The following is a 14,129-nucleotide window of genomic DNA, read 5'->3' as shown; positions in this document are numbered from 1 at the left end:
GGCACTCTAGCACATATCACAAAAGGTGTATTTTACTTGTATAGCATGGTACCACTCCTTGCTGTGTTCCAGTGACTATATCTCAGCAAGTCTGTCCTGCCTATGAGATCATACTTACCTATTTCCATTAAATTTTAGGTTTATCTTATTGTCTTATCAGCCCTTATAAAAAGGCATGAGTATTAAAAGGAAAGTCAATAGCCTTTCAATATTTTTTAAAATAGAGATTTAAAAAGAGATTCTTTGTAAAGGAACCAGAGGACAAACTCAAGGGAGATTGTTTTTCTGTTTAAAAATAATTTAATTTTTTATAGCAAAACCGAAATGTTTTTCCCTACTATTTTTTCTTGTGAATTACTGACACATCTCAGCTACCATGTTACCCTCATCCCAGGTTATACTTGTTTTTCTCAAAAGTATCTCATTTTATCATTTTATTTGAGCATTGTTCTCCCGTTTCCTCAAATTTCAGTTTAAAATTCATTTTATCTGTTTGGCAAGAGTCCTGCTAAATGTATTCCTCTCAGTTCTCAAGAGATTGCTCTGTCCCTTATAAGGAGTCTGCTGTGTTAATAGTTTAAGTCCCAGTCAAGAAAACCTACTTTTGGTCTTTTGCTGCTTTTGTAGGATGTTACTTGATACCTATTACCTTTTTCAAAGTCATGGCCTCAACTGGAAGAAGAGATGAAACACCCCTTCAATGCCCAAACCAAGTGCTTCTGGTTTTATCGTTCATCACCATACAAATCAACAAAAGTAGATTTCAGACTGAAAATTTGATAAGTCTCAGGAAACCTACTGAGGAACTGCCTTCTATCAACTCCATCACAATTCACCTCCCTGTAAACGGAAAAGAAAAAACATGCTTTCCCTCTTCTCCCACATCTTAAGGGTTTGATTTTGATGCTTTATCCTTTGATTCTCAGTTGTAGTTAGAGATCTACACAAATTTTCCTAATTAGAAAGGGATTTGCTATAAATTATCAGTTAGTATATAAAACTTAAATAGTATTGTCAAGGACTCCTTTACGTGTTTTTAAAATACTCTGCTTTACTGATGATGGTTCCCAAGGACTGCACATATGGAATTTAAAATCTGAGGTGGGAGATGGAAAATGTGCTACACATAGGAGTGACATAAAGACTCACAGCAATATTGTTTTCAGGAATTTACAGTCGAGTTAGTAAGCTAGCACTCCTGTACTAAAACACACGCACACGGTTGCTCTAACAGCAGGCCTCCATAAAAGAGGGTGCTAAGGTCCATTGGCCAGAGTACTGAACTCACGTAAGTGCTTTTGAGATGTTTGACTGCAGCAAGGAAACGTAAAATCACTATCGTTCTGCAATCTTAGAAGAATATGTATCAGTTTAATAAACACTTGATAGAAGAGACTGCATGAACAGAATCCAACACACAGACGCACAATAACCTGAAGCTATAGCCACACGGACTTTTTGTGACAGAAAACGATTTAAAGAAAACACCTTTAATCCAGGTGATAACAATACTGAAAATTAAACACCAAAGTTACTTACCTTTACTATGATAAGCCTAGCCAGGTTTTCACACCTCTGGTTATCATTTTCTGTACACTCTACTTCAAACAGGGTACGATAATTTTCTAGTATCTTAGCCATTATCTTGTTGCAGAGGTCCTGTTCTTTCATGCCTTCAAGCCCAGGTGGCACACTAAAAAAAAAAAAAAAAAAAAGAGGAATTACTTTGCAAAATGTAGCTGACTGGGACTTTTATTTTGATATCTTCTGAACGATCAACCTTCTTATAAGAGCATGTTCAACAAGCTCTATGGTAACATGCATGACATGGCTGGGACAATGGTGAGTTCCCAAGAATCTATACCTTGTGCTAAACAAGAAAAGTACAGGCTGTTCAGGAAGATGATACAGACTACCACAGGGTTATGATTTAATTGTGTACCCTCAAGATTTGTGTTGTAAATTCTAACCTCTGCGTCTGTGGTTATAATCCCACTTGTGAATGGGTTGTCTTTGTTACGTTAATGAGACAGGATTAGCATAGGGTGTATCTTAAATCAATCTCTTTTGAGATATAAAAGAAATTAAACAAGCAAGCTAGAGAAGCAGAGATAGAGGAAGAGAGATGCCAAGCAACATGAAGATCACTCAGGAGCAGAAGCTCACAGAGACAAGGACCTTCCTCAGAGCTGACAGAATTCAGACTTCTAGCCGCCTAAACTGGGAGAAAATAAATTTGTTTGTTCAAGTCATCCACTTGTGGTATTTCTGGTATAACAGCACTAGATAACTAAGACACATGGGTAGAGAGATATATTAAAACTTGGATATATTAAAAACAAAAACTGTTACACATAAAACGACATTTATATAAACGTGAAAAAGAACCAGTTATCATGACAGAAATACCTGGCCTCACAAATAATAGCAACACAACCTTTATTTAACAATTTTTTAGATAACACACAAAAAAGTACAAGCCCTGAAGGATAAGAAGAATACTCCTGGGAAAAAATATTGCTAATTGTTGAAATTGAGTAATGGGTATGTCATGGATTGAACTGTGTCCCCCCAAAATATCTGTCAACTTAGCTGGGCCATAATTCTCAGTATTGTGTGATCATCTACCATTTTATGTCATTTTCCTATGTGTTGTAAATACTATCACTATGATGTAATAAAATGGATTAGCGGCAGTTATACTGATGAGGTCTACAAGATTAGGTAGTGTCTTGGGTCAATGTCTTTTGAGATAAAAAAGAGAGAAGCAAGCAGAGAGACATGAGGACTTTATACCACCAAGAAGGCAGCTCCGAGAGCACAGTGCATCCTTTGGACCTGGGATTCCTGTGCTGAGATGCTCTCAGACCAAATGAAGACTGAGGACAAGGACCTTCCTCCAGAGCTGACAGAGAAAGCCTTCCCCTGGAGCTGGTGCCCTGAATTCGTACTTCTAGCCTACTAGACTATGCGAGAATAAACCTCTTTTTGTTAAAGCCACCTGCTTGTGGTATTTCTGCTATAACAGCACTAGATGACTAAGACAGGTACATGGAAGATTTATTATACTAGACTCTCTTCTTCTGGGTGTGTTTAAAATTCCCCATAATAAAAAAAATTTGAAAAAAGTCTTCTGAGTGCAGAAGACACCATAAATGAGGTTAAAAAAAAACAAGCTATAGTGTAGAGGAATATAAACATCTTCAGTGGCACATATTACTCACAAAGGATTAGTAGTTGAACTATGTAAAGAACTCCAACTAATCAATAAAAAGCAATAAAAAAAGAGAACCAAATCTAAAGAATAACAGACAAAGGACATGAGCTGGAAAAGTCAAGAAGAAAACACCTAATAGATTAATAATCTTACGAAAAGATACTAAGCCTCATTGTGTAAGTAATCAGTGAAATCTATTAAAAAAGCAACATGAGGTATGATTTTATACCCATCTGTATTAGTTTCCTGTGGCTGCTATAACAAATTACCACACACTGGCTAATTTATTCTCTCATAGTTCTGATGGCCAGAAGATTGAAATCAGTATTACTGGGCCAAAATCAAGGAGCCCTGGTGCTGCAGTGGTTAAGCAATTGGCTGCTAACTGATAAGTCAGCAGTTTGAACCTACCAGCTACTCTGCAGGAGAAAGAGCTGGCAATTTGCTTCTATAAGGATTTACAGCTTTGGAAACCTGATGGGGCAGTTCTACCCTGTCCTTTAGGGTTGCTATGAGTCAGAAGTGACTCAGTGGCAACGGTTTGTTTTGGGGGGGTGGGAGGGAGGGGATAAAAATCAAGGCGTCAGCAGGGTGGTACTTCCCCTGCAGGCGCTATGAGAGAATATGTTCTAGTGACTGCTGGCCATTCTTTGGTTTATGGCTGCATCACTCCAATCTTCAAGGCCAGCATCTTCAAATCTCTCTGTTCTGTCACATGCCAATCTTTTCTACATATGTCTTGTCTTCCTCTTACAAGGATACATATGATTGAATATACAGTTCGCCTGGATAATCCAGGATACTTTTCTTATCTCACGATCCTTAATTTAATAATATCTGCAAAGAAACTTTTTTTCAAATAAGATAAAATTATTACAGGGATGAGGACCTAATATCTTTGGGGAACAATATTCAGTTTACTACATTATCTGTGGGGTACATACCCAGAGGTAACTCTCAATGAGTCCCACCCTTGTATATTCCCTTCCTCTCAGATGCAGGCAGAACCTGCAACTTGCTTCTGACCAGTAAGACACAGCAAAGGTGAGAGGATGGCATTCCCACAATTATGTTAACATCATATGAGGCTCATTCTCATCAGAGTGGAGCGATATTCTGCTCCTGGCCTTGAAGAAGTAAACTGCCATGTTATAAGAAGGTGTATAAGGGGCCACATGGCAGGAAACTACGGGGACCCAAAGGTGACCTATAGATGATCGCCAGTAAGAAGTTGGAGCCCTCAGAAATGCAGCTACAAGGAAATGAGTTCCACCAACAACCTATATGAGCTTGGAAGTAGATTCTTCCCTAAAATCAAGCCTTCAGATGAAAATGCAACCCAGAGGAAACCTTAATTTAAGTTTTGTATTATACAAAAAGTAGAAAACCCACCAAAGTTGTACCTGAACTCCTGACCCAAGGGAACTGTGAGGTAGTAAACATTTGTTGTTTTAAAATACCAAGCCCGTGGCTATTTGTTATGTAGCAATACAACATCAATACAAAGTTTGGTACCAGGAAGTGAGGCACTGCTATAATAAACACCTAAAATGTGAGAGTAGCTTTGGAACTTTGTAGTGGGGAAAAATGAAAGAATTTGGGTAGCATGACAGAGAAAGCCTAAAATTCCTTGAACAGACTGCAAGTAGAAACCTGGACTTTAAGGATGCTGTTGATGAGGGCTTAGAAGGAAGTGAGGAGCATGTTATTGGAAATTAAAACAAGGAAGATCCTTGTTAAGTTGGCAGAAAGCTTAGTAAAATTGTACCCTGTAGCTATGTGGAAAGCAGAACTTGAAAGAAATAAACTTGGATATTAAAGAAATTTTCAAGCTGGTTTCTTCTTTCCACTTATATTAAAATGTAAGAGGAGAGAGATCACTTGAGGAAAGAGCTGTTCAAATGGAAACAGGGCTTGATGATTTTTAAAATTCTCAGCTTCTCCAGATGGCAAAAAGACAATAAAATCAAGGGATTCACTGTAAGGAAAGCAGGATCTACGGAAAAGATCAAGAGTATGACTATACAACCTTTTGCTAATATCTCAGAAAGGTCAAAAGTTCAGATTATTCAATCACAAAAAGGACCCTTTCAAGAAATTAAGGTGTGCCTCACAGATACTTCATTATCAAACCAGAGGGCCTCTAGGAACTTAAAGGTGTTGTCCCTCAGCAATCTCAGCATGAGCCAAGTTGAAAAGTGATTATTCTGAAAAAAACTCTGGATGTGACTTTTTACTAATGGAGTGAATCCCTGTTAAACACATACAAGATTCACAAAGTTTTCGAAAAATTTATTTCCACAGAAACATTACCAACTTCATCTGAAAGGGACAGACAAGTCACAAAAGGAAAGGAGACGGTTGGACTCCCAAAATTCTGCTAGCAGGAAGCAGGCTGATAAAACCACTTGGCTGCAAATATGTGCTGTGTTTCATTAAAGAGGAAGGATGACTCAGCAGGCAGAACCAAGAATCCAGAGGATAAAACTGAGAGCCATGGAGACTTATTCCCAAGCAACTCAGTTAAGAAAGGACAGTCTTTTCAACAAATGGTACTGAAATAATTGGATATCCGTAATAATAAAAAAAAGACAAGAAACTTCAATCTATACCACATGCCGTACACAAAAATTAACTAAAATGGATCACAGAGTTAAACCTAAAAACTAAGACCTAAAACTACAAAACTTATAAAGGAAAATCTTTGTGCCCTTGGGTTAGGCAAACATTTTCTTAGACAAAATAACAAAGTAAAACAAAAAAGAAAAAAAAATTGGTAACTGGAGTTCATCAAAATTAAAATTTTTTGTTCTTTAAAAGATAGCCTGTCATAACCCAACATCCCATTTAAATATTTGAAAAGAGCACTAATACTTCTCTTAACGCCCTTCTTTCAAGACTAAAACCTTCATTAAAAAGAAGTTTCCGTTAGGTCTTAAAAGTTTGTGAGCAGCCATCTAAGATACTCTACTGGTCCCACCTTGTCTGGAGCAAAGGAGAATGAAAAAAACCAAACACACAAGGGAAAGATTAGTCCAAAGGACTAATGGACCACAACTACCACAGCCCCCACCAGACTGAGTCCAGTACTAGTTGGTGCCCGGCTACCACCACTGACTGCTCTGACAGGAATCACAACAGAGGGTCCCAGGTAGAGCTGGAGAAAATGTACAACAAAATTCTAACTCACAAAAAAAGACCACCCTTACTGGTCTGACAGAGACTGGAGAAACCCTGAGGGCATGGCCCCCGGACACCCTTTTAACTCAGTACTAAGTCACTCCTGAGGTTTACCCTTCAGCCAAAGATTAGGCCCATAAAACAAAACGAAACTAAACTGGCACATCAGCACAGGCATAAGGACAAGAAGGCAGGAGGAGACAGGAAAGCTGGTAATAGGGAAACCAAGGTCGAGAAGGAGAGAGTGTTGACATGTCGTAGGGTCGGCAACCACTGTCACAAAAACAATGTGTATTAATTCTTTAATGAGAAACTACTTTACTCAGTAAATCTTCACCTAGAGTACAACTAAAAAAAAAAAAGTTTGCAAGCAGCCATTCAGGGCACAGTAATTGGTCTCTACTGGCCTGTAGCAACAGAGGAAGGAGAAATGGGAAAAGTAGGAGGAAATGGAATGCATGGCTAATTGCCTCCAGGAACAACTGCCTCCTTTGCACCAGACCAGAAGAATCGGATGGTGCTCAGCTACCATTACTGAATACTTTGATCAAAGATTCTGCAGAAGAATCCTGATCAAAAGAGGAAAAATGCAGAACAGAATTTCAAGTTCTCATTGTACCTAGAGCTTTTGGAACCATGGAGGCTGGATGAACCCCTGAAACTACTACCCTGGGATAATCTTTAAACTAAAAATATCCCCTAAAGTCTTTTTAAAACCAAACAATAGTTTAGCTTAACTAATAAGGAATGCCTGCCTTGAGCATTGTGCTCTTTTAAGAACTGTCTATATGGGATCAAATTGACAACAGCAACTGGAAAGATAAGACAGGAAACTAAGGAGGCAGGGAGTTCATGTTAATAGGGGAGGGGCAAATCAGAAAAGGAGAGTGAGAACAGTTACACAACCTGAAGAATACAATCAGTGTCACTGAACTGCACATGTAGAAACTGTTGAACTGATGTATGTTTTGCTGTATATATTAACAACAACAAATACAACTTAAAAAAAGAAGTGAAAAAAAAAAGTTTCCCTTATAAGATCTTCTAAGTGCTTCATGTCCTCTTCACATTTTCCACCCTGAGTACCAACTTTTCTCAACCGGAGTCACAGTCAGTTGTATGTTGCCATTATTTGTTATAATAAAGTAGAAAATTTTGCACATTTTTGCTTATTTGGATATTAAATTAGATTTGAGGTATTCTATATAATAGAGCCCTGCTACTAGTGGTTAAGAGCTCTGCTACCAACCAGAAGGTCAGTAGTTCAAATCTACTAGCCACTCCTTGGAAACCCTATAGGGCAGTTCTACTCTGTCCTATATGATCCCAATAAGTTGGAATCAGCTTGATGGTAATGGGTTTATATAATAAAAGGGGGAGTAATGATGGTCCAGTGGGTTTGATTGAGCCCAGGTTTGACTCCCAGCAATGCACCTTGTGATTGTTAAGACTGGTTTTGTTTCTCTAGAGAACCCAACAGCCTAAGACACAACTCATGTGTAGCCACCATCTGTCAGTGGAGGTTTGTGTGTTGCTATGATGCTGAACAGGGCTTCAGCAGAGCTTCTAAACTAAGACAGACTAGGAAGAAAGGCCTGGTGATCTACTTCCAACAATCAGCCATGAAAACATTCTATATGACAACTCTCTAGTTCCCTGCCGATCATGAGGACAGTGCAGGCCAGGCAGCATTTCGTTCTGCTGTGTATGGGGTTACCTCAAGTTGGGGGCTGGCTTTACGGCAGCTAACAACAACATATAATGAAGTTACTTTCGATCATTTGTATTACAATGTATTCAGGCAGGTGAAAGGGTTGAGTTTCACCTGAGTGATGGGAACCAGGCACTATCTAAGACATCTTTCATTAATGATGCAGCAGTGTGCTAAAAACAGCTGTAGCAATTATATAACTAACCGTGATATTATAGCTATTTCCATTTATAAATATTTGCCAATTTTAAATTCACTAATTTTTAAACAACAAAAAGGAAAGAATAAAAAAAACTAAGAAGCACATATTCTACATTTTGGACATAAGGCAACTGGTAACATCAACATCTGTTGTTGTGAGTCTTGAGTTATGACTACCTGATGAAAGTCAGGTAAAGTGATAGACCAAAAAAACTCACTGCTGTCGAGTCGATTCTGACTCATAGTGGCCCTACAGGACACAGTAGAACTGTCCCATAGAGTTTTCAAGGAGTGCCTGGTGGATTCAAACTGTTGACGTTTTGTTTAGCAGCTGAAGCTCTTAACCACTATGCCACCAGAGTTTACTTACCTACACATTCTTTAAATGCTTTCATGAACAGCGCATCATCTATTTTCTGTACAGTTTTTAGAGTGTCATAAAAATTTGGATATAACCTTGAATGTCTCTCACAGGCACTCATGGTTCATGTATGCCCGATGGGACAGTGGTTGACAAACATTGCTTTAAGCCAAGCATTCTCAATGGGGGCAATATTGACCCCAAGTGAATGAAACTTGGTTCTCAGGGAGTGAAAAAATCTTACTCTTTTTATTTATGACAGATATAACCCAGTGCCCTCGAGTCGATTCCGACTCATAGCGACCCTATATATACAGTATATATATCAGTATATAGAGTATACGTATGGTGATTAGACAAAAACAAACAAAAAAAGTCTAAAAAGTCTCCTTAAGGGGACAATAATGATAAAAAGGTTGAGAAACACAGTCCCTCCAGTACGTTACTGTGAACGTTAAACCTTGGCTCTTTTTTTTTTTTTTTTTCCCTAGGATGGGATCCACCTGGAGGTGGTAGAACAAGCCAGAGAAGAGTGGGGCTTTTGGAGCAAAGGGCTTGGTGAAAGGGTCATGGGAGCTAGAAAATGAGGGTTCAGGTCCTGGCTCCACTACTTGTATAGAGTAGCTTTTGGAAACTTGTTTAACTTTGAATCCTAGTTTCTTCATCTATAAAATGGAGACATTGATAATAATGTTAATATAGGGATCTTACGAGAACTAAATGAAAAAAATTATGTGAAAACGCTTTGCAAAATGATGGAGTCAGAAAAAAGCCAGTGGTTGCTAGAGAGTGGGGTGAGGGGAGGGGCTGACTAAAAGAGACAAGAGGGAACTCTTTGGGGTGATAGAAATGTCCAATATCTTGATTGTGATAGTGGTTCTACACCTGTACTAGTTTATGAAAACTCATAGAATGCTACAGTAAAAAGGGTGTATTTTATAATATGTAAATTATACGCAGTATCAGGATTAGAGGAAAACTCATTAACAACCTACGATATGCAGATGACACAACCTTGCTTGCTGAAAGCAAAGAGGACTTAAAGCACTTAGTGATGAAGATCAAAGGTTACCACCTTCAGTAAGGACTACACCTCAATATAAAGAAAAAAAAAAATCCTCACAACTGGACCAATAAACACCACCTTGATAAATTATGGAGAAAAGACTGAAGATGTCAAAGATTTCATTTTACTTGGATCTATAAGAAACCCTGGTGGCGTAGTGGTTAAGTGCTGCAGCTGCTAACCAAAAGGTTGGCGATTCAAATCCACCAGGAGCTCCTTGGAAACTCTGTGGGGCAGTTCTACTCTGTCCTATAGGGTTGTTATGAGTTGGGATCGACTTGACAGCAACTGGTTTGGTTTACGGGTATAATCGACACATATGGAAGCAGCAGTTACAAATCAAACGACATATTGCATTGGGCAAATCAGGCGCAAAAGGCCTCTTTGAAGTGTTAAAAAGCAAAGATGTCACTTTGAGGACTAAGGTGCACCTGACCCAAGCCATGGTGTTTTCAATTGCCTCATATGCATGTGAAAGTTGGACAATGAATAAGAAAGACCAAAGAAGAATTGCCTTGGAATTATGGTGCTGGTGAAGAATATTGGATATACCATGGACTGCCGGAAGAACGAACAAATCTGCCTTGGAAGAAGTACAGCCAGAATGTTCCTCAGAAGTGAAGATGGTGAGACTTTGCCTATGTACTCTGGACATGTTATCAGGAGGGACCAGTCCCTGCAGAAGTACATCATGCTTGGTAAAGTAGAGGGTAAGCAAAAAAAAAAGGAAGACCCTCAATGGGATGGATTGATACAGTGGCTGCAACTATGGGCTCAAACACAGCAAAGACTGCGAGGATGGCGCAGGATAGGGCAGTGTTTCATTCTGTTGTACTAGGGTCATTATGAGTTGGAATCAACTCTATAGGACCTAACAACAGCAACAAATTATACCTCAGTAAACTTGAATTTAAAAATAAAGTGCCTATAATCATATTAAATATTTTTATTATGCAGTGTAAGATTCCAGCTTTGACATTAATGCTGTTGGTGTGCACTGAACTTGCAAGTGGGTGAAATCCTCTAGTCTTTTTCATAGAAATTTCAATTAAACTAGGTCTTCCTAGTCCTGACTGCTTTTGAGGATCAAAGTTCAAGATGTGACATTTATTCTCTGTGAATGTCTACTTGCTAAGTGTTTCTCCCTTTTTTCTACTTGTTACAAAATTGGAAACAACAAACATTTTTGTAGTCATCATCAGTATTTTATTTCTAACCTAGCTATTCAACAGATTACCTATTCCCCTGAGCTTTGTTTCACTGACATTTTAACATGTATGAGGTCTCCTACTATCTTAATCTAAGTCACTAATAAATATCCTTAAAAGGCTTCATTTTCCACCTCTCTTCGATTCATCCACACCCTTTGAATACAATTGTTCGACCAGGACTGAATGTACCTAACTGCATTATCACTGAATCACATTTCCCAGTCTTGACCACACAAATGCCACGAAAATGTTAAGTACTTATTATTTTGCAATTAAAAAATACTGGCATGCTGAGACATTCTCTTTATGTAATTTCTTTCAAAAAAAATCTATCCTTGAAAGGAATCTCTGTAGGTCAAGTTTAAAGGCAATTTTAAAAGGTACAAAAGGTTCCAAGGGTGTACTACCCTGGTTCGGAATCTACTGTGATGTACCTCTATCACTTATATGTTATGAATGAAAATTTAGTATAAATTAAGGGCTGGAAGATTTTCTTAAAAGGTAACGTTCAATAGTAAAGTTCCTAAAGTTTCTTGGAATTGAGGTGAGGCAGTGGAAACTAAAAAGTTCAGAATTGTTTTTGTACCTGGCTCCACCCTTGGCAATGACTTCCTTCTCAAGAACTATTGCCATTGGTGTTTCCAGGTACAATTTACATGATATCAGCATTCATTTTTTTCCTTCACTTTACAGATTTTATAAGCAGTGCTACTTATCCAAGTGATGAGCTAATTTGTCCTTTATTTCCAAATGCAGTAACAGAACATAAAACTTCATAATGGAAAGCTCTAGGCTCCTACATCCCAAATCACCTAGCCATGTCTATACAATAATCAGTATTTTGATAGATTGGAAAATTTTGTATTAATAATATATTTTAAAATATCCAGATGTTTGACATTTAGTGACCAATCATTTGGGTAAATAAATAACATTTTTCAATTTTATACTGGATAACTGGATATGTTTCAATCTATTTTAGATACATGGTTTCATCCAAAATAGAGAATTAACTGATTACTATTCCTAAATGTAATTACTAGAACCTAAAACGATAAAAATCAGATAGAATTTAATTGATGAACCTGAGTACATGAAAACTGAGATGCCATTATTGTCATTTTCAAGGGCACTCAAAATATTTGCCATGCTTCATGGCAACAAAATCTCTCTTTAAAGTTTCTTATAGAAAAGCCATCAATAGTTTAGAGGCAAGAAGAATACTGAGGTAAAGGGGTGATGGTTTTTTATTTTTTCTTAACCACTAACAGAATTAAGAGACATTGGGAGTGTCAGTGTTTCTAAGATATATACTGTTTATTTGAAAAGGGTCACAATTAGAAATGATTTAACACAATCTGAGTGAAGAGGAGTATCTCAATTTAAAATGTGAGTGAAATCTGTTTTCCATAATTTCCATATTTACACAAGACTGTTTTTTTTTGTGGCTAATGGTAAAACACTAAGTTAAGTGTTGGGTCAGTAACTATGGTGGTCATCCTAGAATACTGAGTAGTTAGGGGTTCTGGGATGGCCTTCAGTTCTCATTTAATTGTGACACCCAGAAGCAGCCAGGGCACTAAGGGGGTTTCAGATAACCTGTATTAGACAGAGCAACTAAAACATGATAAGGAAAGACATGTAAAGAAAACTGGGCTCATGTATGAAGTATAACACCCTTTGTCATTCCCTCTGTTGTGCCGTGGACTGGGGAGAACAGTGGACTTTCCCAGTGATAAGGAATTCTCACTGGTGCCCTGTGCTGGTCCTGCCATTTGCAACACTTTTCACCCTGGGCACTTGGCCTCTCTGGACAGTTTCTCATGTTCAAAATCAGGGCTTTGTCCTTAATGGTATCTTGAATCTCTTCCATTTCTGTAATTCTACTTTTCTGAAAAAGTAGAGGGAACGGTGAGGGGTGGGTACTATTAAAAAGTGGACACTAATATCTTCAGAGCACCAGTTATTGAATAAGAGAGTAGGTGACTCTCTCTCTCTCTCTATTACTAACTTCAGCAAATAAAAAACTTCGTAAAAGCTCAACTTTAGATCAGAACAACTTCTCATTTTGAAGCAGAAGAGGAAAAGCCTCCTTTTTCATTTAAAGGACTTATTTAAGGGCCTTTCCTATCAAGGCTTTCCTGTCTTATCATTCTTCGTACTGATAAACTTTACACCCATCAAAAGTGATTAGGGTAAGATTGTTGGCAGTTTGATTCATTCCCTCAAGTAATGTGTAGTTTCACTCTTCATCATTTTATCCCCTGCACCTGAGTTTTTTTTTTTTACCCGAGGGTACAGGGAAACAACAATACATCTTCAAGCCTACGGCTTCTACTCACGCTGTTCTTCCCCCTCCCCCCTCCACCCCGGAATATGTTTCCTCTTCTTCTTCACTTATTAAATTCTACTCATCTTCAAAGTTCAACCAAGTTGTCCCCCACCCTGCCAGAATTAATTGCTCCTTCCTGAATACGGAATTGCCACAGATTTCATTTAGTCTTCTATCACAGCATTTACTAGAATCTGTTTCCTATCATAATTCGTTGTGACGGTATTTGTCTCCATTACAGTGTGTGTATGTTAAGGGCAGGGAGTCTGTCTAATTCATCTTTGTGTCTCCAAACAGAGCCTAGTACTACGCATGACTTAAAGGAAACTGAAAATTAGAAACATAACTTACCCTTACAGTTCTTTTCAATTCAATCAAAAGTTACCTTCCTCTTTGAATATAAATGGAACAGATGCTACTACTATAACATGACTAGTGTAAAGAATTTACACAGCATTCTTACCATCACAGTAAACAGCTTATATAACACATATATAACACACACACTCCATCTCCAATAGGAAGAAAAATTTCCCAAATCAGCAACTTAATAGACAAAACCAGCCATCTTTGATCTAAGCAACTCTTAAGATGGAATGATTAGAACGCTTCCACATGGGCTAAAGAAAGAGTGCCAAGGGTTTCAGAAGAAATAAATATCAAGAAATACATGATCTTGGTCAAGAGCTCAGCCTGTAATGGTACTGAAAATAAAGAGAAAACTTGGATCCTTCATTGCTATAGTGTCGGTCCATTTTTCTTTCCTTGTGGGGATGCATAATGGTGCCTATCAAAACTAAGAAAAAAGCTCAGTGTCTCAAAATCATCTTTGTAACAGTTTGAAAGAAAC

General features: G+C 38.0%; 1 protein-coding gene across 4 annotated transcripts in view; it reads right to left on the bottom strand.

Annotated features, from left to right (window-relative positions):
- FAM13A (family with sequence similarity 13 member A) overlaps positions 1–14,129 on the bottom strand; it is a 363,829-nt gene that overhangs the window by 216,208 nt on the left and 133,492 nt on the right. For all 4 annotated transcript variants that reach the window (XM_064285550.1, XM_064285551.1, XM_064285552.1 and 1 more), the window contains one exon: positions 1,540–1,693. In XM_064285550.1, the coding sequence (XP_064141620.1) occupies positions 1,540–1,693 (154 nt within the window). The remainder of the gene's footprint in view (positions 1–1,539; positions 1,694–14,129) is intronic.

Source organism: Loxodonta africana, chromosome 5 (genome assembly GCF_030014295.1).
Source record: "Loxodonta africana isolate mLoxAfr1 chromosome 5, mLoxAfr1.hap2, whole genome shotgun sequence".
Classification (NCBI taxonomy): domain Eukaryota; kingdom Metazoa; phylum Chordata; class Mammalia; order Proboscidea; family Elephantidae; genus Loxodonta; species Loxodonta africana.
Note: the sequence above shows the minus strand (reverse complement) of the source record. Positions and strands in the feature narration are given on the sequence as shown.